Source organism: Rhizopus delemar, genomic scaffold, assembly GCF_000149305.1.
Source record: "Rhizopus delemar RA 99-880 supercont3.8 genomic scaffold, whole genome shotgun sequence".
Lineage (NCBI taxonomy): Eukaryota > Fungi > Mucoromycota > Mucoromycetes > Mucorales > Rhizopodaceae > Rhizopus > Rhizopus delemar.
The window spans coordinates 1060303-1085999 of NW_027137834.1; the positions used below are offsets into that span (position 1 = coordinate 1060303).

At 36.0% G+C, this 25697-nt stretch overlaps 11 protein-coding genes across 11 annotated transcripts; 4 read left to right on the top strand and 7 right to left on the bottom strand.

Moving 5' to 3' along the window:
* Positions 1-480: 480 nt before the first annotated feature.
* Positions 481-1027, bottom strand: RO3G_10609 (uncharacterized protein; the record flags this gene model as incomplete). The annotated part of the gene is made up of 4 exons (XM_067665194.1): positions 481-499; positions 731-765; positions 844-969; positions 1022-1027. 4 exons carry the CDS (start codon positions 1025-1027, stop codon positions 481-483), a joined length of 186 nt encoding a protein of 61 aa, XP_067521295.1.
* A 207-nt stretch (positions 1028-1234) lies between these two features.
* Positions 1235-5206, bottom strand: RO3G_10610 (uncharacterized protein; the record flags this gene model as incomplete). The annotated part of the gene is made up of 11 exons (XM_067665195.1): positions 1235-1243; positions 1301-1489; positions 1554-2035; positions 2186-3458; positions 3520-3673; positions 3729-3860; positions 3915-4021; positions 4068-4624; positions 4681-4851; positions 4911-4943; positions 5011-5206. 11 exons carry the CDS (start codon positions 5204-5206, stop codon positions 1235-1237), a joined length of 3303 nt encoding a protein of 1100 aa, XP_067521296.1.
* Positions 5207-7021: 1815 nt separating this feature from the next.
* On the bottom strand, positions 7022-7272 carry RO3G_10611 (uncharacterized protein; the record flags this gene model as incomplete). The annotated part of the gene is made up of 2 exons (XM_067665196.1): positions 7022-7221; positions 7263-7272. The coding sequence occupies 2 exons, from the start codon at positions 7270-7272 to the stop codon at positions 7022-7024; spliced, it is 210 nt and encodes a 69-aa protein (XP_067521297.1).
* Positions 7273-7982: 710 nt separating this feature from the next.
* RO3G_10612 (uncharacterized protein) lies at positions 7983-9115 on the bottom strand (the record flags this gene model as incomplete). The annotated part of the gene is made up of 3 exons (XM_067665197.1): positions 7983-8203; positions 8256-8785; positions 8835-9115. 3 exons carry the CDS (start codon positions 9113-9115, stop codon positions 7983-7985), a joined length of 1032 nt encoding a protein of 343 aa, XP_067521298.1.
* Positions 9116-9651: 536 nt separating this feature from the next.
* Positions 9652-11583, top strand: RO3G_10613 (arginyl-tRNA synthetase; the record flags this gene model as incomplete). Its single annotated transcript, XM_067665198.1, has 4 exons — positions 9652-9879; positions 9996-10257; positions 10311-11214; positions 11262-11583. 4 exons carry the CDS (start codon positions 9652-9654, stop codon positions 11581-11583), a joined length of 1716 nt encoding a protein of 571 aa, XP_067521299.1.
* A 1403-nt stretch (positions 11584-12986) lies between these two features.
* RO3G_10614 (uncharacterized protein) lies at positions 12987-13683 on the top strand (the record flags this gene model as incomplete). Its single annotated transcript, XM_067665199.1, has 4 exons — positions 12987-13212; positions 13265-13294; positions 13342-13551; positions 13676-13683. The coding sequence occupies 4 exons, from the start codon at positions 12987-12989 to the stop codon at positions 13681-13683; spliced, it is 474 nt and encodes a 157-aa protein (XP_067521300.1).
* Positions 13684-14339: 656 nt separating this feature from the next.
* On the bottom strand, positions 14340-15482 carry RO3G_10615 (uncharacterized protein; the record flags this gene model as incomplete). Its single annotated transcript, XM_067665200.1, has 5 exons — positions 14340-14723; positions 14769-14971; positions 15028-15245; positions 15292-15338; positions 15390-15482. The coding sequence occupies 5 exons, from the start codon at positions 15480-15482 to the stop codon at positions 14340-14342; spliced, it is 945 nt and encodes a 314-aa protein (XP_067521301.1).
* A 3909-nt stretch (positions 15483-19391) lies between these two features.
* Positions 19392-20226, top strand: RO3G_10616 (uncharacterized protein; the record flags this gene model as incomplete). The annotated part of the gene is made up of 4 exons (XM_067665201.1): positions 19392-19520; positions 19575-19716; positions 19794-19867; positions 19918-20226. The coding sequence occupies 4 exons, from the start codon at positions 19392-19394 to the stop codon at positions 20224-20226; spliced, it is 654 nt and encodes a 217-aa protein (XP_067521302.1).
* A 312-nt stretch (positions 20227-20538) lies between these two features.
* RO3G_10617 (uncharacterized protein) lies at positions 20539-22438 on the bottom strand (the record flags this gene model as incomplete). The annotated part of the gene is made up of 2 exons (XM_067665202.1): positions 20539-20543; positions 20584-22438. 2 exons carry the CDS (start codon positions 22436-22438, stop codon positions 20539-20541), a joined length of 1860 nt encoding a protein of 619 aa, XP_067521303.1.
* Positions 22439-22911: 473 nt separating this feature from the next.
* Positions 22912-24076, top strand: RO3G_10618 (uncharacterized protein; the record flags this gene model as incomplete). Its single annotated transcript, XM_067665203.1, has 2 exons — positions 22912-23808; positions 23858-24076. 2 exons carry the CDS (start codon positions 22912-22914, stop codon positions 24074-24076), a joined length of 1116 nt encoding a protein of 371 aa, XP_067521304.1.
* Positions 24077-24809: 733 nt separating this feature from the next.
* Positions 24810-25591, bottom strand: RO3G_10619 (uncharacterized protein; the record flags this gene model as incomplete). The annotated part of the gene is made up of 5 exons (XM_067665204.1): positions 24810-24856; positions 24903-24966; positions 25019-25038; positions 25097-25427; positions 25475-25591. 5 exons carry the CDS (start codon positions 25589-25591, stop codon positions 24810-24812), a joined length of 579 nt encoding a protein of 192 aa, XP_067521305.1.
* Positions 25592-25697: the final 106 nt, after the last annotated feature.

A 25697-nucleotide genomic window follows, 5' to 3' on the forward strand; every position in this document is an offset into this window, starting at 1 on the left:
TGTTTGTGCCTTGATTTATCATGAACCACAACATGATTTTATAAAAGAGTAGTATTATTACTATAACTGTTCCCTTAATATAATTGGGTATAAAAGCAATGCTGTATCCTTAAGGTTCTAATTTTTTTTATCATTATAATTTCCTTTTTCGTAACTTTCAAAGCTAGGTATAGTAGCTTCAGTTGATATAAAAAAATACAAATTACTCTAATGTTGTAATGGGTATGAACACTTCCAGTTGATAGTTTTTATTAATCGTAAAAACTCTGCTTATTGTCCTTATCCAGTCTTTGGTTCGTTTCCTTCTTGTTCCTCAAACTGGTCTGCTTGTGTTATAACCCTTAAAACAGATTTTTTGCTTGTTTCTTGTAATTCGCCTGCAATCAAAAGTTCATCCAAAATAAAATATGCCTATAAAATCCGAGTCTATCAGCAACTAAGAAGATCAAGCTACGTGTTATACCTTTTGAAAGTTGAAAATCAAGTCAAGTTCACAAACCTATATTAGTTAAGGTATGTAAGTCCATATAATGCTTATTGATAAAGTTGATGTTCATACATTGCCAAAGTAACGATCAAGTATTTCAACATATCTGTGAATAATCTCAAGAGTGATAAGTTCGTTGTCGTTTTGGTTGATGCCAGCAACAAAAAATAAACTTGCATATCTAATAAGATATCCGCTCTTCAGCCCTATTGAATATATACAAAACTATATAAAAGGAGTTACCTTCTGTAGACAATCTTTTGATCTATTTGGGATAGCTATATTAGATTATAACTTTAAAAGACTAAAATCGCAATCTCCTCACCTTTATATTCTAAAAAATTACACATTTTTACTCGTCTGGCTAAAACTAATTGTGTTGCATCCTTTACAATCTTTGCTTTTTCTTTGGGAGGGATTGTAACGAACCATTTTGTAAGACGAACTTTTCCTTGTCTACTGACAAGTAATAACCAATTTATCTATTAAATATTGAAAGTTGATTTCATTTCTTTTTGTCATAAAATAACTTACTGCCATTTTATTAATACTGTAAAGAAGAGCCTTTTCTCTTTTTTCCCTCAGCTAAGGTCGACGCGGAGATTCAAAATGACATTGATTCAATTTATTTTCATCACACATCAAAATGCTTTCTTTTATTGCTTAATAAAATATTTATGAAATGTACAATGGGATTAGTAGAAAACTGTTTTATTTTAAAAGAAGATAGAGAATTATCATGATGTACTAAAAGTACTATTTAAACAAAGAAATGGTTAGCATATTATAATCATTATTATTTTTGCTGCTTACCAAACTTGCTGCAAATACAATATCACGCTTGATATCTTGTTCTGCTTGCTCCATCTTTTTATATAAACTTGTATCGCCTACCATACGAGCAGCACCCATCACTTCACGACATGTTTCATCCAATCTACTAATACAACGGACAATAGAGCCTTCCAATACGTCTGTTAAGTCGGTAATATGCTTAAATGGCTACAAATATAATTGAATGAGCACAAGAACATGCTATCGGTATTGCAATAAAAAAAAAACTTACTAATCCTTTTGCCCATTCATAAACAACTTCAACCAATCCAAATCGGAAACTGCCTACATAATCTTCAACAGAAATAGACAATCCACACTCTGCTTGCAATTCCGCAAGCTTCTTTGCATACGACAAGACAATCCCTTTACCCTTGGCCAACTTGGGTGTCAGTCGAGGTTCGCTTTCACTACGTTCTTGGAACACAAAACAAGACAAGATGGCAACTAGTTCAGCTGGTTCAAAGTCAGCAAAAACATTATCCAAGACGAGTTCTGTCAGTAAAAGTTCATCTGCCGAATTAATTTCGCAAGCGACACGACCCTTGAGTTGAACCGTGCCTTGATCATCAATGTAGTTTAATCGATGAAGGATTTCGATACGTTGGTGGTAGTCTGGAAGCAGTTCCAAGTTTTGATCTGAGATAGTCATTTTCAGCAATTCTATTTGACTGGAAAGTCGTTTATGTGCATGAATAAGTGCATACTGTGAGGCTAATTAGCATATAAATTTATCGGGAAGTGCAATCCTTACATGTTCCTTTAGTTCTGGACATTTCGTGCATTGGAACTCAGCGCGCAATTTTTTCATTAATCCATTCTTTGCACGCAGCATCTCTTGGAATTCTACGTCTTTAATCTTACCCCATTCATACTCTGTCAAGCCACCCTTTCTAGCATCCACTCCAAAGGATTGGAGCTCTTGTGCAGATTTGACTCTCTCTAGGTTATTTTGTTCGCTTGTCATGATGGTATCTGCATCAATCTTGAGAGCCAATTTTGTGATAAACAGGAAATCAGGTGCACCCACTGTAATGATCTCTGTCTTACCATTGCCTTCTTCAGGCGCACAAATATCTGTGATAGGCAAAGGAGGTGTTTCATCCAAGTTGGGTGTATCGCTGACATCAAGGTCTTTATCCAGCAATACAAGACAATAAAACGAACGATGCCCAGAAGCATTTGAGGGAAGCGGCTTGAGTATGATAGCAGGTGCATTTCTGTATACATTTGAATTGATGATCACCAAACGACCTGGGCAGAGGGCCCTGTTTCCAGCTGGCATAGCTGTAACAAACTGGGTCATCATGGTTCGGTTCAGATAGACAACTTCACCACAGATATCATAAAACTTTTCAATGTCAGGTTCACAGATCGCGCAATCCAATTGACGTAGTGCGTTTCGCTTCTGTTCATTCTCATCCACCAATCGTTTTGTGTCCGGCAATAGCTTTTGCGTGCTGTTTTCAGAAAAACTTCTCTTAATCATTTCTTCTACCTTGAGAGCCTCAACACGAAGCAAGTTTAAGATCATGTTATAGGTCAATCTAAATTGAGATTCCAGTTTGGTAGGTTTGCCCAAGATCATGGTTGACAAGGTTGATGCCTCCGGTGGCTCTTCTCCACCTGTTGCAATAATCACCACACCCGTGCTGTCCAGACCACGGCGACCGGCACGTCCAGACATTTGCGTATATTCGCCTGGTAAGAGATCACGGAAGCTGCGACCGTCATGTTTGCGGATACCAGAAAAGACTACACATCGTGCAGGCATGTTGACGCCCATAGCAAAAGTCTCGGTGGCAAACAAAACCTTGACAAGACCTCTGGCAAATAGGATTTCCACAATTTCTTTGATGATTGGTAAAAGGCCACTGTGATGTACGGCGATACCACGACTCAATAAGTCTCGCATTCTCAAAATCTGAGGTAAAAATTTGTCCGATCCTCTGAGTCTGACCAAACTACGTTCAATAAACACATGGATTTCACTCTTTTCAAGACTTGTGCACAGATCCGTCTTGGAAAGACCAGAGGCATACTCTTCACATCGCTTTTTGGAAAATGTAAAGATTACAACTGGTAAAAGGCTCTTTGTCTTGAGCATACCAATCAAGTGTACAAATAGATTGCGGTCCTTTACAAAAACAAAGTTATTTCAATAAAATTAATAAAAAATGTGTTGTATGATAACTTACCGTTTGCATCGCAGCATGGTAACTGCGACCCATAGGTTTGCCACCACCTCGAGCACCACCTCTTCCTCCACGCCCTCCACGTACATTGTTATTTCCACTTGACTTTTCAATCTGTTCTTTACGTTTTGTCATGGCATCCTGTGCCTTTTTGTAGCTTTTTTTATATATGTTAGGAATCATCTTTTGTACATTTTCCACGTAATATTTACCCAGCTGTGCTCAATTTAAGTTCGTTTGCGCCTACTATCTTGTAAATATCCTTATTTGCATAGAGATAATGTTCTAAAGGCACAGGTCTCTTTAATGTACTGATGACATAGATATCTTTTTTCTTGGTACGTCTAGAGATATAATATTAAAAATGGTTTCTGTTTTATGTAAAAATAAGAAATTACCCAACCCAACCAGCAAATTCTCTTGTATTGGGAACTGTTGCAGATAAAAGAATAATATTTACATGAGCTGGTAACATAATAATGACTTCTTCCCAAACAACACCTCTCTACAAAAAAATTAGTCATTATTTCGTTTACATGCTTTTTCCTTACCTCCAAATCATTCACGTAATGCACTTCATCAAAAATAACAAACTCTACATCACGAATCAAATCCGCACCGCGATAAAGCATACTTCGTAAGATCTCTGTTGTCATTACCAAACAACTCGCTTCAGGTTTGATTTGTACATCGCCTGTCAAAATTCCCACATCGTCACCAAAGGTATGCTTAAAGTCTCGAAACTTTTGATTACTCAATGCCTTGATGGGTGAGGTATAGATGGCCTTGGTCATATGTTTTGTGGCAAGAGCAATCGCATAATCAGCTACGACCGTTTTACCTGCGGATGTATGGGCCGCAATAAAGACAGAGTCACCCATCTCGAGATGATAGACAGCATGCTTTTGAAATGTATCCAGCTCAAAGGGAAACTGCATCGCCATCTCGGGTACCAAATCATGAAAGTTCTCAAACGGTTCGTTCACATTGATTTCGTGTGCCCAGTCTCGGCGCTTGAGAGCGTCATTGGTGGATATAAGTTTTTTGGGTACAAGATCTTTTTGAGGTGGAAGAGTAGCAGGGAGAAGATCATCGACTTCTTGAGGGCCTAGTACAGTGTTTTAATATTGTACACGTGTAATTTTTATGTGCTTTTTTAATTACCAACGCTGCTATTATCCGATGTTTCTTCTGAAGAAATGATGGATAATTGCTCATCTACTGGCTTGATCTTTACATTTAAGAAGTCAAATGTACTATTAACAGGATCCATCATGTCTTCAATGTTAAATACTGTCTTTCTAGGAGCAACCTCTTCTTGTTGTGGCTCTTCATCTAAGAAATGCAGCATCAGAGGGTCTCTGTTTGCTTCGCAAGTTATTGTATTTATTTACCTCCAAAGGACAAGCCTCTCTCTAAACCCGGCGCTATTCCACATGTTCCTATAATCATCTCTAGTCAATAAATAACATGGGCACAAGAATTTTGTTTTACCATTCAAGTTGAACAGATCAGTGTTGATGTCCACTCGACCTTCATAACCTTCCTCGTCTTCCTCAATAACCTCCTTCTCAAGTCCTCCTGGTGCAAAAGGAAATTGAGCAGCAGAACCACGTACAAAATTCTTGGTAGATCCAAAGGCCCTTGAAAAGCTAGTTGAGTTGGTCGAAGAAAGATTAGGATCGTCCATAATATATTCCTTATATCCAATGACATCGCCATCAAATCCTTGTCGTGCTACTTGGATTGCAGTGCGTGGTTTGGATAATTGTGAATAAACATTGTTGGCATAATTAGGTGTTTCTTCCCAATGTCTAGAATGTATAAGCTTTCTTTTTCTTTTTTTTCTTTAAATACAAAAAGGAGCTTACTCTTGACATTTTGAAAGCCATGAGGTTGGAAATGTTTTTTTTGGTGTAAGAAATGCTTCTTCTAATTCATTTTTGATGTCTTGAGCACTAGGCTTTACAAGTCTAAAAGGCTTTACTTTTTTTTTCAGCTTAATAGTGTCCATATGAATATTCACAACTGACCTGTTTTTCAGACGATCTCAATCTTGAAAATATCTCTGCAAGATTCTCTTTGTTTACTGCTTGGATCAGTTAGTTGATGAAATACTAGTGGAATTTTTTTTTTACATTGATTAGACATGCAATTTCAGGACACACACAAAAAAAGACTGCAAAAAAGAAAAAGAAAAAATCAACGCGATAATTTGTATCACCTCTCTTTTACATTACTGCATTACTTACAGAAAGAAAAATAAATATTTCATGTATTAAGTTTAACATGGAGAAATATAACTTGAGCTAGTAGCATAACCATATAAAAAATCGTTATCTGGGGCTGAGTCATGTAAAGAGATATAGACTATAATTTATTCACGTTTACATATTTAGCAACTATATAGAAAGGAATAAGACCGCAATTAGGTATGAATTCTGTAGCCTATTCCTCAAAAATAGCGAATATATCATCTTTCTTAAGGGATTAGTGTAGCTTTTTTCCAGTCAATCCAAGATCTTATCCAAGATCAAGCATCCCAGTATTATGCAATCTTTTTTTGTACACATATAAGCATGTTTTTAGAGGGATTTGGATATGTACTTTCTCCATTATTACATATACAAATTATCCATGTAAAGCTTTAGGTGATGCCAAGATAGGGCAAAACCCATAATCGACCTCTTTGCCATAAATTTACACACATTAAACTATTTTCTTAGGCATGGTATTTTTGTGGTGATAAAAACGGAGTAAAAGCATTACAGCTAGCATCGTTATGAATAAACAGCTTTTTTTTTATTCTGAATACTCTAGTCCTGGTGTGATATGTTCTTGTTGGTATAATCTGAAGCTATAAGCTTTAAATTACGTTCATTGTAAAGTGTTCTTTATGAAACAAAATTATTGATTTGATATTCAATAGAGGATACTATATCGTTTAATTTGAAAAGTTAGTTTAGCATTACTCTTTATACTTTTTTTAGCATGCCAATAATCATTAGCATATGTCGCACAAGTGCAATAGAATTTAACTATGGGATCTTCACTAGAAATTTGCGTATCAGAATCTCATTTCATAGTACAAAATATACAGACCTGCGCAAAATTGGATACACAACTTGAACTGAAAATCCTATATTATGCTGGAAGAAAAAGGCGGAGAAACTGGTGTTTTCTACAGAGTTCTAGAATGTTTTATTGCATGAACTTACCTCGGGTTTGATGTTTGACTATTTTCTATCAAGATCCAATTGTATTAAAGCAACTCATCTGAGGAGAGATAAGTAACGAGATAAGAAAAAATAGTATGTTGGTATAGATGCTCCAATTTTACTGTTTAAACTAATTGACATCTTTTGTTTATAAAAATAAAAAAAAACGGGAAATATCATAAAGCAGTAATCTAATAAAGACATAATTACGGTATAGAAAAGTCAAATTTATTTCGACTTTAAAGAGAAAGAAGGAGAGGAAGGTGGTATAGAAACCTAATGTGATTTCAAGATAATTGTTCATGACGCATAGTTTGAAAAGTGCTAGGATCAACAAGACACAGCTTAGTGCTTGTATTATTTACGGTATGAGGACTGTCTTCTTCAATAATATCGGGAACCTCATCTATCAAAGCTTCCCACTGGTTCATATTAGCAGCGCTTGTCTTTTTCAAGCTATAACGGTCTTCACTTGAACCGTTCCTAACTAAACGTTAATACCAGCAAGGAAATATAAGCTACTGTTACCTGTTAACATGTCTTTCATGACGATAATAATGAAAAGAAGAACTATCTTTACTACGGGACATAATAGACTAAGAAGAAAAAGAAAAAAAGAAAAGAAGACTGCAATAAAAAAAAAGGAATAGTTTATATATAAAATATTAGTAGCATAGTAGGGTGTCATATGGTTTGATTTTTTTTATGCAGCCATTGGACAGAATGGTGGAATTTTGTATTTTTCTGCTTCTGGAAAAAGCATTGAAGTGATTGTGACATAAAGAGTATAAATCATTACAATCACACCAAAAATAACTAATATCGAATCATATACTTTATCCCTTGTTGATTGAGTTACTTTAAAATGAAATAACCCTGAAAAATGTAAATAATATATTAATCAATTGTAAAGTATGAAATATTAAACAAACCTGGAAAGATAAAGCATAACGGTACACAAGCTAACGAACCAACTAAAATAAAGTTAGATAAAACCAAAATAAATAAGGAGTACCTAAAGACACAAAGATATCCAAGTTTTGTCCTCCAACAAGAAAAGCAATAGTGGCACAAATAAACAGTAAAAAGATTCTAAAAAGATTCTTGAGCCACTTCACCTTTACATTGCTTTTTCCAGAAGGCAGTTTATAAAACACTGCTTTTTCTAGAATTTTAGTTGCTGGAAATAACATAAAAGGCGCACTAATCTTTTATTTGTTAGTATTGACTCAAAACACAAATAAAGCTTTACGTCAAGATAATAGCAATAGAGTAAAGACATTGAACAGAGATGGTTAATGGATCATTTAAAGGAAAATTGTAAACAACGGCTGCTTGAATATGCTCACCGTAGGCCAGATAAGATACTGTACCAATTAAAATATAAATGGAGCACACAATCATCATGCCCAGAGTGACAACAAGAGGGAATTTTTTGGGTTCCTTCATAGCATCCGCAATAGGCAACACTATCAACAGTCATCAATTGAATTGTATTACCTCTTTTTTATAATAGCCTACCTAGCCCAATGCCTTCAAACGAAAATGTAGCTGTACCAATCATCAATGCAAAACTCGCAGAATTCACCGCCTTGACACCCGGTCCGATTCCGGAATGGTGCAGTTCGTACGACGTAAAATAAAGACAACTGATCAAACCAAACAAGATGAGCACATCGGCAATGATTGCTGTCCAAGACAATTTGGCAATGTGTCGAATGAGGACCATGGGCAAGACAGCAAGAGAGACCATCCATATGTAATATTTGGAATCAACAATCGTTGCTGTGCAGCGAGACAAGACGTTGACAATATTGAGCAAATTGCCCGAGACAAAAACAAGATAAGAACAGACAAAGCCCATCTGAGAAAGGACGATGAAGAACAAGACGGTATGTCGGACGTAGTTACCAAACAAGTAACCACCTATATCCCCGTAGGATCCTCCAACCATTTCCTGAGTCTTGACTAACTGTAAAATAGCAAACAAGGAAACCAAGGCGATGATGATCATTAATACAACAGATAAAGCCAACCCACCATGATCAAACCTATAAAGACATTTGAATCGTGTCATTTGAAATAGATGTCAATTTTTACGCTTTAGGTAGAAATAATACACCAGATCCAATAAAGGCCTTCAAAAACATAAACATTGCTTTTTTCACAGATGCACGATGAGGTAAAGTCTCTTGCTCAACAGGTTCTTCTTCTTGACCAATGCTTTCTTTTGCTTCATTCAGCGAACTGCACTGGCTCGCTTCCAAGTTTTCTCCAGCAAAATGGGAATAAAGTGATGAAGTAGAATTGGCTAGTTCACGAATTGAATTACATTGAGCACGTTCTATGACTGAAACATCCACGAGCGAATCTGTTTTCATCAAGTAGAGTATGAAAAAGAAAGAAAGAAAGTTGAAATGAAACTGGGGTAAGATTAAATATTGGGTTTAAGAGACAGTCGTACGTGTAGAAGGTTTTATTTTGATTTTCACCAAGTATAAAGTATAGAGAAACACCAGTAAAAAGGGGGAAAATAAGTATGGATGATGAATCAAAACTGAAAACAGAGACAGAAAGGCTCTGGTTAGATTCCGGATGCTTTTATAAATTATCTTATATCAAGCAAACAGATTTGTGTACGTAATTTATGACCATGGTATCCTGATACATATTCACGGATAATGCAATACCAAAGACGCATTTATTAAAAAGAAACCTTTATGTCTATGATCATAAGAAGAACCAATAGAATACTACTCTTAAAGTCTAGAACTTTATGTTTTTAAACACCCTGGACTTTTTTTTTTTCTTGGCTTAAATTAAAACTTGTCTTTGGTAAAACCATGATAAATGTCTCTCCATAAATTCACCCTGCTGGATATTTCAATTTCCGTTGTACCTGTCAACTTTTTTCTTAATGAAAATAACCAAAAGATCAAACCAGCAAAATACAAAATCCAAGTTTAAAAGTGCTATTGCCACTTTATTGAGTGATACAGTCTCAGTTGAAAAACAAAAAGTACTTGATCTCATTCAAATTCCAAAATCAACAACACATGGCCAATTCACTTTACCTATTCCTCAACTTTTAAAATTGGTTCCACATCAAGATAAAGACGTATTATGTAAAGAAATTGTTCACTTGGTAAGATTCCATTTTGTGTAAAAAGTGTGAGGGGAATATTTTTTTTTCTATTCAATGTAACAGCAAACATCGCAAAAAAAAAGTTTGAACCAGATTCATATATTGAAAGTGTAAAGGCGCAAGGACAATTTTTAAACTTTAACGTCAATAAGGAAGAATATATCAGGGAAACTTTATTGACTGTCTTTGAAGAAAAGGAAAGATATGGGCATACTCTCAATGATCGCTCTGTCTTGATCCACCTTGGTTCACCTGCAAAGCATCACGAAGGACATTTAAAACGTATGATTCTTGGTGGATTTATTCAAAGGATATATGAAGCAAATGGGTACAAGTGCTATAAATTGAATGACTTGGGCGATGAAAAAAATCTATATGGTAAATGAATGACTTGTTCAAAAAAAGAAATTTTTATTGATATATTACTTCAGCATTGCTGGCCGTTGGATATAAGAAATATGGAAACCCCGAAGAGAAAGACATTGTGAGGCATTTGGATGATATCTCTGTGAAGATCAATCAAGATATGAAACAAGATTTCAAAAAGGTGACTCAAGAAGTATCCGTCTACTTAAGGAAATTAGATCAAGGAGACCCTGAAACTGTTCAGGAATGGCAAAAGCTTCGGTTGCTCAGTAGACAATCTTCTGAAGAAACTCACCGACGATTATTAAAGGACCAACGATTCGAATACATGAATGATACAGAAGATTATATTCCCATGGTCTATAGACGATTGGAAGAAAAAGGTCTTTGCAATCAATCAGAGGATGGGTCCTTGGTCATCAATCTTTCGAATTATAACTTGGGAAGGGCTGTGATTCGAACATCAGATAAATCCAGCACATATCTTACTAGAGAAATAGCAGGAACCTTGATGTATTGTGAAAAGTACAAGGACGTGGAAAAGATTATTTATGTTGCAAGTGTTGAACAAGAAAATCATTGCAAACAACTCTTTAAGATTCTTCAAATAATATCAGATTGTCCCGAATTAGTCCACATACCTTTTGGCAGGATCCTCAATATGTCGACTTCATCATTGAAAGAAATTCTAGATACAGCCAAAGAGAATATGCTTAGAGTCATCAAGGAAGATATGAGACATGGAAAATATGCTGATATATTAAAAGAAGGTATTGTTGTAGATGAGCATCTCGTACAAGGAGAAAAAGCAGTTGATTACATTGCAGACACTTTGGGGATATCTGGTATTATCACTCAGGATATGGCAAACAAGAGGGTTAGGAATTATCATTTTGCTTGGGATAGAATGACAGATGCAAGAGGTGACACGGGTATCTTTTTGCAGTACACACACACGCGTATTTGTGGGTAAGTCAAGGCTAGACAAAGAATGATCAGATATTAATATGCTCTAGTATTGAACGTAAATTGAACTTTCCTGTCTCCCCTCACTGTCAATTTTCTTTATTGAATGAAGAAGAGGCATTTGAATTGACACGGGCCATATCACTTTATCCAGATATTATACAGACTACTTTCCAGTCATTGGATTCATCTACTCTTGTTTTGTACTTGTTTAAGCTGGCCCACATGATCAGCCAAGTCAACTACAATCTACGAATCAAAGATGTGGATCCCAAATTGGCAGAGGCAAGATTACTTTTGTTTTGGGCAGCCAAGACTACATTGGCTAACGGTATGAAATTGATCGGGCTTCATCCACTGGAAAGGATGTGATTATGCGCAAATAAAATATTTGGTTCTCGCTTACAATAAAGTAAAAAAAAAAAAAAAAATCTTACAGAGAATAAAGCGAAAACAGGAATCTTTATCATTTCTTCCCAGTTACTTCAATGGCCTTCTTCCGGTGATGTATACCAATGTTATCCATTGTGTCTTGGATATCCTGCTTTTCCAATGTATTCCATTTTTTTTAGATTACAAAGCCAAAAGAATATTTAGGCATTGAAGAAATCAACCCCCTTTTTTTTTACTCTGTTACTTTTTTTTTTTTTTTTTTTTTTGAAAGCAAGAAAATCTTCATATGCGTTGATGCTTACTCAAAAATCAGCTACAGAGATTGATCCTCCATCGAGCACACGGGATTTTAGAATTGCAAATCAGACCTCAGGCCTTACGATAAGATATGCAATCCTATTCTTAATTTCACTAACCCTGAACCATCTAGACTGCCTATCGAATATCGGGCTTGATGTGAACTGCTTGCTTAAATCAGCCAATTTGACTGCTGCACTTGGAAGCTAGTGGAATGGAAATTAATGTTTTCAAGTGCAAAAATGAGATAAATTTTCACTACAACTTGACAGATTTGAGACTTAATTTTCACAGTTTACCTAATGTGAGGATCAAGACGTGCTTCGAAAAGGAATGATATGGGCTAATTTAGTGAGACTTTAGTGCAAAAGATATTGTTGTTTTAATTACGGTTTGTCAATTCTACCTTTTTTTTTGTTGACATCATATCTTCTTTATAAAATCTAGTTTCATTAAAAAAATCACAACTGCTGCTTACTTGCAGTTTTCTGACCCTTTCATCATCTCTTTTCTTTCAGCTGTGCGCGTATGAGTGCAAAAGAAAAAAAAAAAAAAAAAAAAAGGCATTCTTCATCTACTTTACAAGCAGTGGCTAACTTAGCACAAAATATGAGAGAGAGAGGTTTGCCTTTAATGAATAGATGGAATTTTATGCCTGCACTTAACAAAAATAAAATCTTGCCAAATAGATTGCGCATCCTTCTTTTTAAAATAAAATGTCAAGGTTACGCAACTTTGTATTTGTGCTTGATTGTGATTCTACGTTGAGGCAAATGTTTCCCATACGCCATGTCTCTGCATAATTATATTTTCTTATTGTCAATAGAGTACAACAAGGCATGATTGATATGAAATGGATATAAAAGATTTACCCAGAGCTTTTCTTGAGACCTCTTGCCTTTCAGTCTAACCGATCCCCCCCCTTTTTTTTTGAATAATTTTAATCTTTCTCAAAATTACACTGAAAACTCTTTATATTCTACAGCCTTTGGTTCATGATCTGTACTCCAATGGAAAGCGACCCTTAAAATTAGACCCTGAATTTTTCAAAGTAAAAAAAAACTTTTCTTTTCTCTTTTACTATCATGCAACTATTCAAAGCACAAACCTTCACACAGGTTTGTCTTGGTCAACTTTTATCTTTATGTATCACAGGTACTAGTTCAGCTTCTTCTGCTTTATGGCAGCATTACGGCATCAGTATACCTTTTACACAGAATCTTGTGAATTACCTGATCTTATTTATTGTCTATTATGGATCTTCCATCTTGATTTTCAAACACAAATCTTTTTCAAAAACAAGTTGGCAATGTAAATAAATAGGCTTTATTTCATATTCATGTATTGATGAGTTTTTGATTAGTTTTAGGATTCTCTTTTGCTGATGTTGGAGGTAAAATAAACATTGATTTAAAAGCGGAACTTAATGTTTTTTATTAGGTAATGTACTCGCTGTATTGGCTTTCAAAAGGACCTCGGTTTTATCGGCATTAATATTATCTTCATGGTCAATTCCTTGCATCATGCTACTTTCAACTTATTTTTTACATGCAAAATACACTGCAACCCATATCAAGAGTGCAGCATTATGCTTATTGGGTTTGGCTATCCTCATATGGTGTGATACCGTAGAATCGGATGATGCATCAGGTGTGTTTTGCATATTTGCATGAATGAATACTTGTACTTATGATCTTTTAGCAAACCACAGCTGGATTGGAGATGTGATTTGTGTAAAAAGAATGAAAATGTATTTTTATGCTTTTTTAATTAGTTGTTTAGTTGATGAGCGCAAGTTTATATGCAATAAGTAATGTAACAGAAGAACATTTAGTAAGAAACCATACATCGTTTGAATTTCTGGGCAAGGCAGGCCTTTGGGGATCTGTATTGTGTGGTATACAAGCGTAAGTGAGCAGGCTGATCAACATCATACGCCCTAACATACGCTGTAGGCTCTATTTTGAATACGACACATGGATCACAACACAATGGTCTATTCACAGTGGTAACGATATCAGTTACAAGAGAAAACTTAGATTATTGATCATGTTGAGTTAGTTTTACTTGTTACAGTTTATGTCCTTTGTCTGTTCTGTATGTATTCACTTGTTCCTATAGTGTATCGTATGGCAGGTGCCGCCTTTCTTAGTATGAGCTTGATCACAAGTAATTTTTATTCATTATTAGTAGGAATATGCTTTTTAGATGCCAAGGTATATAAAGATAGACAAAATGAATGTAAACTAATGATCTGTAGATGCCACAATTTTATCCCATCTCATATACACTAGTGATTGTTGGTGTTGTGTTTTACAGCTTAGCTCCGTCACCTACAAGTGAAGATGATGAACAGAGACAGATCAACAAGTCATCTTTTAATATTCCATCCTACACTTAGAATCATCATAGAGCAAACATTACTATTTATTATTAAATTAAATCGGTGCACCCTCATAATCGGGCATCTTTTCTTTAATCAAGTCCTCTGTGAATTTCCATAATTCAATAGGTCTTTCTTGGTGAGCAGCCTCACCACGAGGTGTACTCGGGACACCAAAGGGTACATAGTATTGTCCACGAATGCCTTTTTCCTCTACCTCGGGGCTCGTAGCCAGATAAAGTTGAGTGAGCGCGCCGTCTTCTTCAGAAATGAAAAACAAACGACTGAGCCAGGCCATGATGCCCACCTTGGGATCATACAGATGACGGTAGAGATCACTGCTGATAGTGCCTGGGTGATTGCAGTTGACATAGAGATTGGTGATACCCTTGATTTCTAAACGTTTGGCGAGCTCTCTTGTAAACAAAATGTTGCAAATCTACAAATAAATGAGTAAAGAAAGCTCAAGAGTAATCTAGGTTACCTTTGATTTAGAGTACTGAGTACGTCGATCATAGGCCTTTGGGTCACTGATCGAATCAAGATTCAACTTGGAGAAGGTCAAAGCGTGTGCTAAGGAGCTCACAGTGACAATACGAGATGGTGTGGATTTTTCCAAGACGGGTAATAAAAGCATCGTCAAGTAATGATGAGCAACATGGTTTGTAGCAAATTGAGTTTCAATACCTAACCAAATAAAGAAAAAATATAAGCTATCAAGAAAGATGGAGATTATCATTTACCATCCTTTGAAAGTCCAAAGGGACACATCATGACACCTGCATTATTGATCAAGATGTGAAGTTCCTGATATCTGGATTTAACTTCTTGAGCAAATTGTTTAACAGAAGCAAGAGACATCAAGTCCAGCTTGATGAATTCAATCTTTTCATTTTTGGTGGCCGTCTTGATTTCTTCAACTACCTTTATTGTCTTTTCTTCATTACGACAAGCAAGGATTCTGTAAAATGGTTAATGAATAGATCACGAAAGATTTATATACATACACTGTACAGCCTTTTTTGGCCATTTCTAAAGCACATATTTTACCAATCTAGAATATCGTATGTTGGTATCAAGAAAGGTGACAATTTACTATACTTACACCCGTGTTACTACCTGTGATGATAGCTACTTTACCAGTCAAGTCTGGAATACTTTCAAAAGAGTAATTTCTCTTTGACCAAAAATCTCTCATTGCTAAAGAAGAAAAAAAAAAGAGTCCCTGAAAATCTTATTTTATAAATTGAAGCTCATATAGACCTTAGGTAATCCAAATTATTTTTCAATTGTGTACTGTAGTACTCATACTTCTTGTTATAAAAAGAAGAAAATTTCTATCAAAAACAAGTTCTTTTTGTAGAACAATTTGTTTTTCCAAGAAAACAGGTTTTTATAGTAAGCTTAGACAATTTTTCTTTCAGACTGTTCTGTGTTTAAAAAAACTAAATTTATAAGTAAAACTGGCTGTATTTGTTTTCAATTTTGGCTATCTGAAGTATTAGGGTTGATGACTGTAAAAACGGCATCTGAGGTTGGCCTATCTGCAAAATAGTTCACTCCATCTAAATGTACACGTATTTTTTTTTATCTATCTCATCAATACAACTGGATAACAATATTCTGAAATGATCAGATGGCAAAGTGCTTCCTGTGGGAATAGATGCTTTAATACATACATGACAACAGCGATCAAAATTTTAGTAAAGAAGTACATTTCCTCTTTGCAGGTTTTTTAGCATATTTATCCAAGATATTACTGTTCAATCATACTCCATTTATACGCTTATCGACAGTGCCAGAAGCACTAATGATTGTATTCTGGATCTAAAATTATGGAGTTGGTTGGTAATTTGGCACAGGAGGAAAGTGGCTCCACTCTATTAAAAAAAGACACTGTAGTATTGCTATCTAGAAAGATCCAAAAAAAAGAACACACGAGTTCGACAAGATATTTGCAACAGCATCAATTTATTTAAAAAGAGAAATGAATGCAATAAATAAGAATGTTACACATTATCATTAGATATGCCAGCAATCAGGAAAGTTCTTGTATTCTTTGTGCCGTGAATCAATGGTAAAGTAAGGATGACAGACAAGCCTGTTATCAAGTTGTTCGTTACTTTGATCTACTCCTTTTTTATCAGAAAGAAAAGCTTACGTCTGCGTATACAATTGAATGTTTTACAGCTTTTTTTTTTGTTGGATGATTTTTTTAAACACATTCTCTTGCCTGTTGTTCAATTTGATTGATTTTTAATTCACGTTCTCTAAAGAGAAAGAGAGATTATTGTCTAATGCATTGATTTCATTGTTTTTGGTGTGCTTATAGGATTCGATGGCTCTATGTCTATTTGAAAAGCAATGTTTTAATGATTTTTAGAGAAGAACATGTGATTCAGTCGAGTTGTGGCAATATTTTCAAAAGTAAAATCTTCGTAAAACATTTTCCTGTGCACTTTTCTTGTAGATTGAAAAGTAAGACAAATTTCAAAAGCTCAGACAAGACATTTTATAAAAGAGCCAACTTTTGTTCTTTATACACAAGAGAGGGCTGATCGTATAAGATTAGTTGAAGCAGTCTACATTATATCGAGTTTAAGAATCAATTCACTTCTTTACTTATCTCAAGAACCTACGAACCCTAAATACAAAAAAGGAACAAAGAATTCCTTATATTGTGATTTTTGATAATTGAATTTTACAAGAAATAAAATGCATCTTTAAACATCTTTATATTTTAATCGCTTTTTCATCCACAACTGAATTCTTGCAAAGACATGAAGCGATTTTACTTGTTGACATGGCATTCATCCATTCATGGATTTGTGAAACATTCGCTTCCACCTGCCTTTCAGACTTATCGCAACCGAAGCGAGTGTTCGAATTGATATTTTGAATTCTTACTTGTACTTGCTAATAATTTTGCAAGATAATACAAAAGAAAAATACGACTGGCTTGAAATTTCAAGGCTGATGCCTCATTATAATTTTTGTTCTTTTTTTAAATGATTGAAGATGTATACTGTATCTGCTTATTTGATATAGAGAATAGGAACAATGCTAGACTTGGAAAAGGCAGAAAGATAGAAAAAAAAGTAGAAAATGCTGTCATTGATTTTCACGCCATATCACAAATAAATAACATAGAAAGTCTCTGTGGCAATGCTTTGCATTGGTTGTAAGATATAGGGTAAACATCCAATAAAACTTTAAGTTAATAAATCAGTAGAAAGATATACAAGCTAAGGCAGACGAAGCTCTTGTAATAGTGAGGCTGAATTTGGGTACATGCTTATCAAGCTATTTGCTAAAGCATATTTCAACCTAAGCTAACAAGCTTCAGGTAAGATGTAATGGAGTAACTGGATGGTATCTAGCATAAATCATTATTATTGTACTAAGCTACATGCAATAAAACGACTCAAAATGGATACAATACGTTGCTGTGTAAATCCAGACAAGTATTTTTTTTTTTCTGTTTAGAAAGATTTGCCTGTGGTAAAATTCAAACTGACAAAATCTTGTTATGCGCCGACAGAAAATAATAAAATTTGTAAGCCAAACGTAAATGATCTTGAATGTACTGGTTGAGAAAAACGCTACGAATTCAGAAACATGGAATATTTTGAAATTTAGGAAACGGTATACGCTATTGAAATAAAAGAAGGTTAATAAGAGCAAGATTTGAATATTAACCATTCAAAACACATTGTTTATTACTAGAGATACATTGGTTGAATATGTTTAATGAGATGGTCTAAGATAAACTTCTTAAATATTGAAAATATTGCTAAATTGAATCTATTCATCATCTTTATCCGTTAATCTAATGCTGGTTTGACCGTCTTTTATGGTCTGTTCTTGCTGCCTTTCACAAACTCTCTTAATGTTCATGTATGCTTGTCAAAGAGTAGCAATGACAAGAGAGAAATGATGTAATAGATACGTTGATTTGCAATTCATAAGGCACTAAAATTAAATCCATATTCGTTAGCTTTAAAAAAAAAGCCCAACTGTCACACAATAACAGTGTAGTGTATTAATCAACTTCTTTTTTTTTTAGCGATTGTCTCAGTCTTTCTCAAAAATAATAATAATTACACTGTTCAAACGAACAAAAAAGCATACAGCTCTTTCAAGTACCTCATGGTTTAAGCATCAGTATAATTGAACCTTGTGTATGTTTGAAACAAAGACAAGTGGGGGACACTCGTCTTTTCCTCTTTTGGTAATTCAATGCTTTCGTTTTTTTTAAAGCCAATTCCAAAAAAAAGAACCTAAAAGAATAACTTGCTTCTTTACTACCTCACGAAGAAAGAGAATACCGTGTTGCTCTCTTCTCTATTTTTTTTTAAAAAAAAAACAAAGACAAGCATTTGTGACTAACGAATACATCGTCAAGTATAGGAAGCCAATGGCGCCCAGAAAGAGCTAAAAGTCCAAGACCCACAAACACGTTAAAATCACGCTTTTTGTACTCGAAAAAGATCAAGACAAACCCTTGTTCATTCAAGTTTTCTCTTTTTTTTTATTTTTCAAAGTGCTCTTGATTATGGAAATTGTTTATAGCACAAAAAGTATCCGGGATATTTCTTTGAAATGGAACACTAAACTTCTAGAACCATGATTTGTAGTATATCAATTTGAGGTTTGAGACAACGATCGGCAAAAAGAAAAAGCATGTGAAAAAAAAATCAGTTAGACCAACAAATGTAGAAAAAGTGAATTGAATCAGGAGAGAGAAAAAAAGCTTAAAATTCCTTCCTTTGTTTGAAGCATCCAATTCCTTTTGTCTCTTTCTTTCTTTTTTCTTTACTTTTGTAAACAAACAGAAGAAAAAAAATAGAGGAAAAATAAAAGATGAACACCAAAGTATCTTGTATTACTTGAGAGAATAGAGAGGAAAAGATAAAAGAGAGAAAAAGGGTATAATTCTATATTCTTTCTTTCTTTTTTATTTCAATTCTTTTTCCTTCTTTATTTATTCTAATGAACATGTATCAAGAAGGTAAAGACACAAGTTATTATCATTATTACCCAACAGATTACGGTAAAAGTCATGAAAAAGACATTTTTATCTTCTTCTTATATAAAAGACATAGCCATGGCAACCTTAGAACAACCATTTATAACTCAGATGAATCTGCATATGGAAGATCCTTATCCGACACCCGATGTAGTACCATGGCCGATAGACATGTCATCAACCACTACAGATGACGACGAATTGAATGTGAATAATAATAAAAAAGCCAATCACTTTTGATATTGAACATACTTTTTATAGGATTTACCTAATTTGTCTTCCCGTTCTAGTGTTATACAAGATGATCCATACCTCTCCTTTTATCATCTATCAAGAGAACAATTGATTGAACGTTTGATTCAGTTAGAAACCGAAAGACAATCTTATTATTCTCAAACCAAAGGTAAAATAAAAAGAGAAACTCCATAATTTTCTAAAAAGGAATTCTAGAGGAAGACACCATTGTTTGTCGATGGATAGGATGTCAAGTCACCACTCATTCATTGGAACAATTGATTGCTCATATTCAAGACGTTCATATTGGTTCTGGCAAGGTATTTTTATGATTCGTTACTTTCATAGCCTGTAGATTAATTCTCCTTAGCCATCCTATCACTGTGAATGGATGGATTGTGTGCGTAAGAAGAAGCCCTTTTTAAAACGCCACAAGATGCAAAACCACATGCGTACCCACACAGGCGAAAAACCCTTTGGTTGTACCGTCGAAGGCTGTGACAAAAAGTTTTCTAGACCAGATTCACTTCAAACTCACATCAAGACACATTCCAACCTACGTCCCTTTGCTTGTCCTCACTGTGAAAAGGCTTATTTTCATTCAAGGTCACTTCGTAAACATATCAAGTCGCATGAATTCACAACAGCTGGTCCTGTCACTCTGCCCTTTTATTATTAAAGTTTTTTTTTTTTCTTTTTTTTTTTTAACCCTTAAATTCCTATAGTGTGTTTAATATAAAAATGAAAGGGGGCGCCTTATTTTTTTTTTCTTTCTTTCAATCATGCCAACCTCAAAGAACAATACCTGGTCCTTTCTTTATGGTTATATCAAACGTATCTTACATACGAGTTCACCACCACAAGCCATCATGAATGACTCTGCGCTTTCCGAATTTCAAAAAAGCTATGTTTCTTTTCCAGAAATTGAAGAAACACAAATCATAAAAGAAGTATTGAATAAATCATAATACTTTATAGTGGTCGCTTTTAATCATACTGATAATAAAACATACTTAATTCTGAAAAGAAAATTTACCGAATGCTTCCAAGAATGCTTTCTTTTTCTTCTTTTCTTTAGGCTGTTGCTGTTCTGACATGTCGGGTTCGGATTGCATAAAAGAGGATTTGCCCAACTTGGCCGGTGTGGCACCGACAGAATATTTTCGAGATCGAAATGAGTTCAGGGTGGGTGAGGCACTGTTGGCTTGGTATTCAAAAAGGGATGAGCGTGGTTCGCTTGAAAGGGATGGGGTCAAGGAGGGTTGTGGTGAGGAAGGCATGGGTGAGGACACGGTCCGGGTCCGTTCTTGCTGCTGCTGAATCATCTTTTTGGCAGCAATCATCATTTTGAGCGCACGGATCTGAAGACTGGTCTGGTGGGAAAGCGCGGCGGTTTCGAAGATCAAGGGAGCTGTGGTCATGTTGAGCATCTGATGAAGGGCATGGGTGGCCAGTGCGCAAAGACGAGGAAGGTGATACATGTCGGATAAGAGTAAGAGCTGAGAAAGGATGTGGGGTTGATACTGTTGGGCGGTCAAGAGGTGATCGGTATAGATAAATTGTAAGAGGGCGACGACGACTGTTTGGGGGTAAGGAAAAGAGAGATATCGACTCGTGGCGGATTCGATGAGTTTGGCAAAGTAGGGCCATCGTTGACAGAGCACGGCCGAGTTTACAGGAATCGTTTGATTATCGAGTGTCATGATGTAAAAATCACAGACGGCTGGTTCGTTCAGTAGACGAAGACCCATCTCTTGGGCCAGAGAAGAACAGGTCGTCTTGGGCAAATCATAAACTCCAAAGGCTTCCAGGTCCACAGAGGCCATATGATCAAAGTTGATCTGTCGATGGTTGTAATCTTCAAGCAAGTTACGCTCTGTGTGTCCAAAAACCAAGAACCGATTCTTGTCCTTGTAAAGTACCCCACGATTCCATGAACCGCTCTGAAAGATACTGCCGGTCTCAATACGCGACCAAGTCAGCTTGGAAAGATCCAGAGACCAGATCGTGTAGGATTGGCTTTGTGGACAAAGATAGGTGCCAGCCAAGATGAGATGATTGCCCAGGGCATGGCCCGAAGGAAACCGAAGACCGGGCGGCATGAGGGAGCCAGTCATGTGACTCGAATAATCCTCCACTGACAGGTTGCTAAGGATCAGCTGTAACTCTCGATTGACGTCCGAAAAATTTGAGTTGGTGTACAGATAAAGTCCAGACATCGCCTTCTTTTCCTCAATCGCCTTTACGCTTTCCTCCTTGCTCTTTTCTTGTTCTACTTTTGATATCAAAGACACAGCGGTCGCCATCGAACGATAGGCACCTACATGTTTATCAAGCGCTTTGATCATTTCCCACTCCCATGTTTTCAAATCAAGCACATTCATCTCGTCTAAATAATTACTTTCTAAATCCTGTCCACCCAAGACCACCAGCCGATCATCGACTACCGTAGCCAGGTGAGCATATCTCGATTGAGGTGAATAAAGTGAGGGCTGTATTTTGATCTTTTTCCAGCACATTGTTTCTATATCCAACACAGACACATCGTCCATCACACAGAGTTCGCCTGTGGACTGTCGAGAATATCCCATACCACCAAAGATGATGAGTTGTGAGTCATGCACACTGGCCGAGTGGAAATAGCGTGCCTGAGGTGGTTTGTCTGAATCAGGTGGTGGAATGTGTCGAGTCCAACGAAGGTTGCAGAGATCCAAAACGTATAAATGGTTAGTCATCTTTCGAGAGGATGCTAAACGACCTGCAAACACATACACCTTGTCGTTAATCACATTAATCGAGGCTCCTACAAGCGGTGGAGGTACCTCGCCTAATGTGTTGTGTGTTTGTGTGATGATTCCAGAAATGGACTGCATTTGCATGGTGGAAGGCATATTATTGTATATAAATGTAAGTTGTACTTGTTTAAAAAAAAAGTCAAAAAAAAAAAATGTATAAATATCGGATGTTGAAATAAACCATAAATGGCAAAAGTGTTGCGCTTTAATGCACTCGCAAAAAAAAAAAAAAAAAGTTTTCATGTACCACTGAACCCAAAGTCTATTTAATAAAAGAAGCTTTTTTTTTTTTTTTTTCATTTTATATTAAATTGCATAAACTTTAAATATCAAAAAAAAAAAGGTTAAAAATTATTTTTTTTTATAAAACTCATTCTGAAGATGAAAAAGGAGTAGGTGAAGAAAAATGGGAATGTGTGTAGTGTTACCAGGAATAGGAAGTACAAAAGAGGACCGCGCTGCTTTCTTTATTTATTTTTAGGTTTCCTTTTTCTTTTTCTTTCTTTTTTTTTCATTTGCTTCTTTTCTTCTTCTTTTCTATTTATTTTCTTTTTTTTAAAAAAGGAACCATGGACTTTAACGATCGACTTTCAGACAGTGACGTGAATCACTCTGGTACATTACGTGTGATTAATCCCGATCTTGATTCTGAAGAGGAATCCATTCGACCTTATCAACCTCTTTTACACAGCTTACCTACCACACCAGACCTTCAACCTACACTACTAGGAGAACCCCGATTTGAATACCTCCCTCCTCTTCAAACTTTTCCACCCCTCATGGATGACGACAGCTTCATCCCCCAAGAAGATAAAAAACAGCTTGAACCCGAACCACCCAAGCTTCCTCCACACCATGATCCCATACCCTCTCCCCGACCTAACTCTGTCAACTCTCTCAGTTCTTCACATACCCTCTTGTCTAAATATGCCAAGGCCTCTTACAGTCTGACGAATCATCCGGATGCCATCAAACTCTATCGAACCATGGCTCTCAAAACCAAGGATCCCATGGTTCAATTGACCTATGCGAAATACCTTCTCGAAATTGCTCAGCTTTACGATCATCCATCTTCACTGCCAAGAGCGAACCGTCGGATGAGTTATCGACCGAGCAGTCTGGATCTTGGACGCCGTAGCAGCACAGAGCATCCACCTCAGTGGCTTGAAGAGCAAGGATTAAAACAGAAAAGACTGCAAGAAGAAGGGGTTCGATGGATCAAGAGATTAGCGAATCAAAAAGTGGGTGAGGCTGCTTATTTGTTAGGGTCTTGGCTGGATCATGGTCTGTATGGGTTTAAAAAAAGTCCGACCAAGGCGATCAAATATTATGAATTAGCAGCCAAAGACCGTGTGCCTCAAGCAATGTTTGCCGTGGCACAGTATCATGAAAGGGAGCAAGATTATATGACGTCATTTCAGTTATATGAAGAGGCTGCCAGTTTAGGATTAACAGAAGCTATCTATGTAAGTTCCAGATGGACTCGATCAGATTGGATGCTGATGTAATTGATAGCGTATAGCAATGATTCATTTGAACGGTGAATTTGGTTCTAGACAAAATATAAAAGTAGCTATCCAATTATTAACAAAAGCATGTGAAAAATCAACTTCTTATCCAGAAGCACCTTATACCCTTGGATTATTGTTATTAAATGATTATCCTTCTGTCAAGATACCCAAGTACGATAGCAACCTATCTATTGTTGATAACAACTCACCACTACTTTTATAGCGACCTGATTCAAACTGACAGTGGCGTCTTTCAAGCAGTGAGTTACCTTGGTCAAGCCTCTGAAATGGGTATGCCCGCAGCACAATATAAACTGGGTCATATTTATGAACAAGGCAAATACAATCATCCGGTTGACCTCACCAAGGCCTTTGAGTATTATCAGATGGCTGCCACCAACAACCATCCACTGGCCATGATGGCTCTCAGTCGACTTTACAATCAAGGTGTTCAAGTCCCTTCAGAACAAGCCGAGTCACAATATGACATGTTTGAGCATGACACATCGTACTGGATCAAGACACATCCGCGTGATGAAGAGGCTGCCTTTCGTTGGTGTCACCTAGCCGCCAGTGACCATCGATTACCAGAGGCATATTATTTACTGGGTTGGTATTATGAAGTAGGCACAGGTGTACCAAGAGATTATAAACAGGCATATCATTATTATATGAAGGCAAGTAAATCAAATCATAAACAAGCTCATGATCGTGCCTTGTTGTTGGAAAATTTGGCAAAATACAAAAAGACTGAAAAAAATAAAAAAGAATCCGGTTCGTGTGTTGTGATGTAAGACGAATAAAAACTTGTTTTATTTGGCCTTGGCGAAACGATCAGCCACTGTTTTCCAATTGATGACTTTCCAAACACTCTTGAGGTAGTCAGGACGAACATTCTTGTATTGCAAATAGTAAGCCTATGTACAGTGAATTTAGTATCGTCCATCTTGCTTTCATCACCTTACATGTTCCCAAACGTCAACACCCAAAAGAGGAGTCAAGTCTATAAAAATGAATAAATAGATTGAGTGTGAAATAGGGTTACTTACGAAGCAAAGGATCTTGATTGGGTGTAGTAGCAATTTCAAGACGTTTTCCTGATTTATTATAACCCTAGAAAAATACCATTCAGCTCTTATTTTCATGCCAAAGAAAAAAAAATTACCAGCCAGGCCCAACCAGATCCTTTTTTTTTAAAAAAAATAAATAAATAAATAAAATACAATGCAATGATCATGGTTACCTTGAACAGCAGCTGCAGCTGCATTAAACTCCTGGACAAATCCATCAAAGGATCCAAACTCCTTTTCAATCGCCTCATACAACTCTCCTTTTTCCAATTGACCACCACCTTCTTTCTCGGGCGCCAAGTTTTGCCAAAACAAGGTATGATTGATATGTCCACCCCCGTTGAACTTTAATGCATTTTGAAGTGCGATTTGCTGCGTTAAATCATTGGCTTGGAAAGCACTCGAAAGCTTTTCTTCGGCTTGATTGTATGCATTGACATAGGTTTGATGATGTTTAGAGTGATGAAGACGCATGATTTCTTCGTTAATATATGGCTCAAGTCCCTAAACAGACATTAATGACTAGAGACAAACAAGGCGTGTTGTCTTACATTGTAGTCATAAGGAAGGTCAGGTAAGGTCACCTTGGTACGAATGAGGGTTGTGATAGGAAAAGCAGTACGCTTGATTGTATTTGTTCTTAATGTGCGAGCAACAGTAGAAAGCATGTTTAAGAAACAAAGAAAATGCAAAAGTTTTTCTTTTTTAAATAAAAAAAAAATATAAGTTTATGATGTCAATGTTTAGTAAGCTCGTACAAGGTGAAATCAGCCA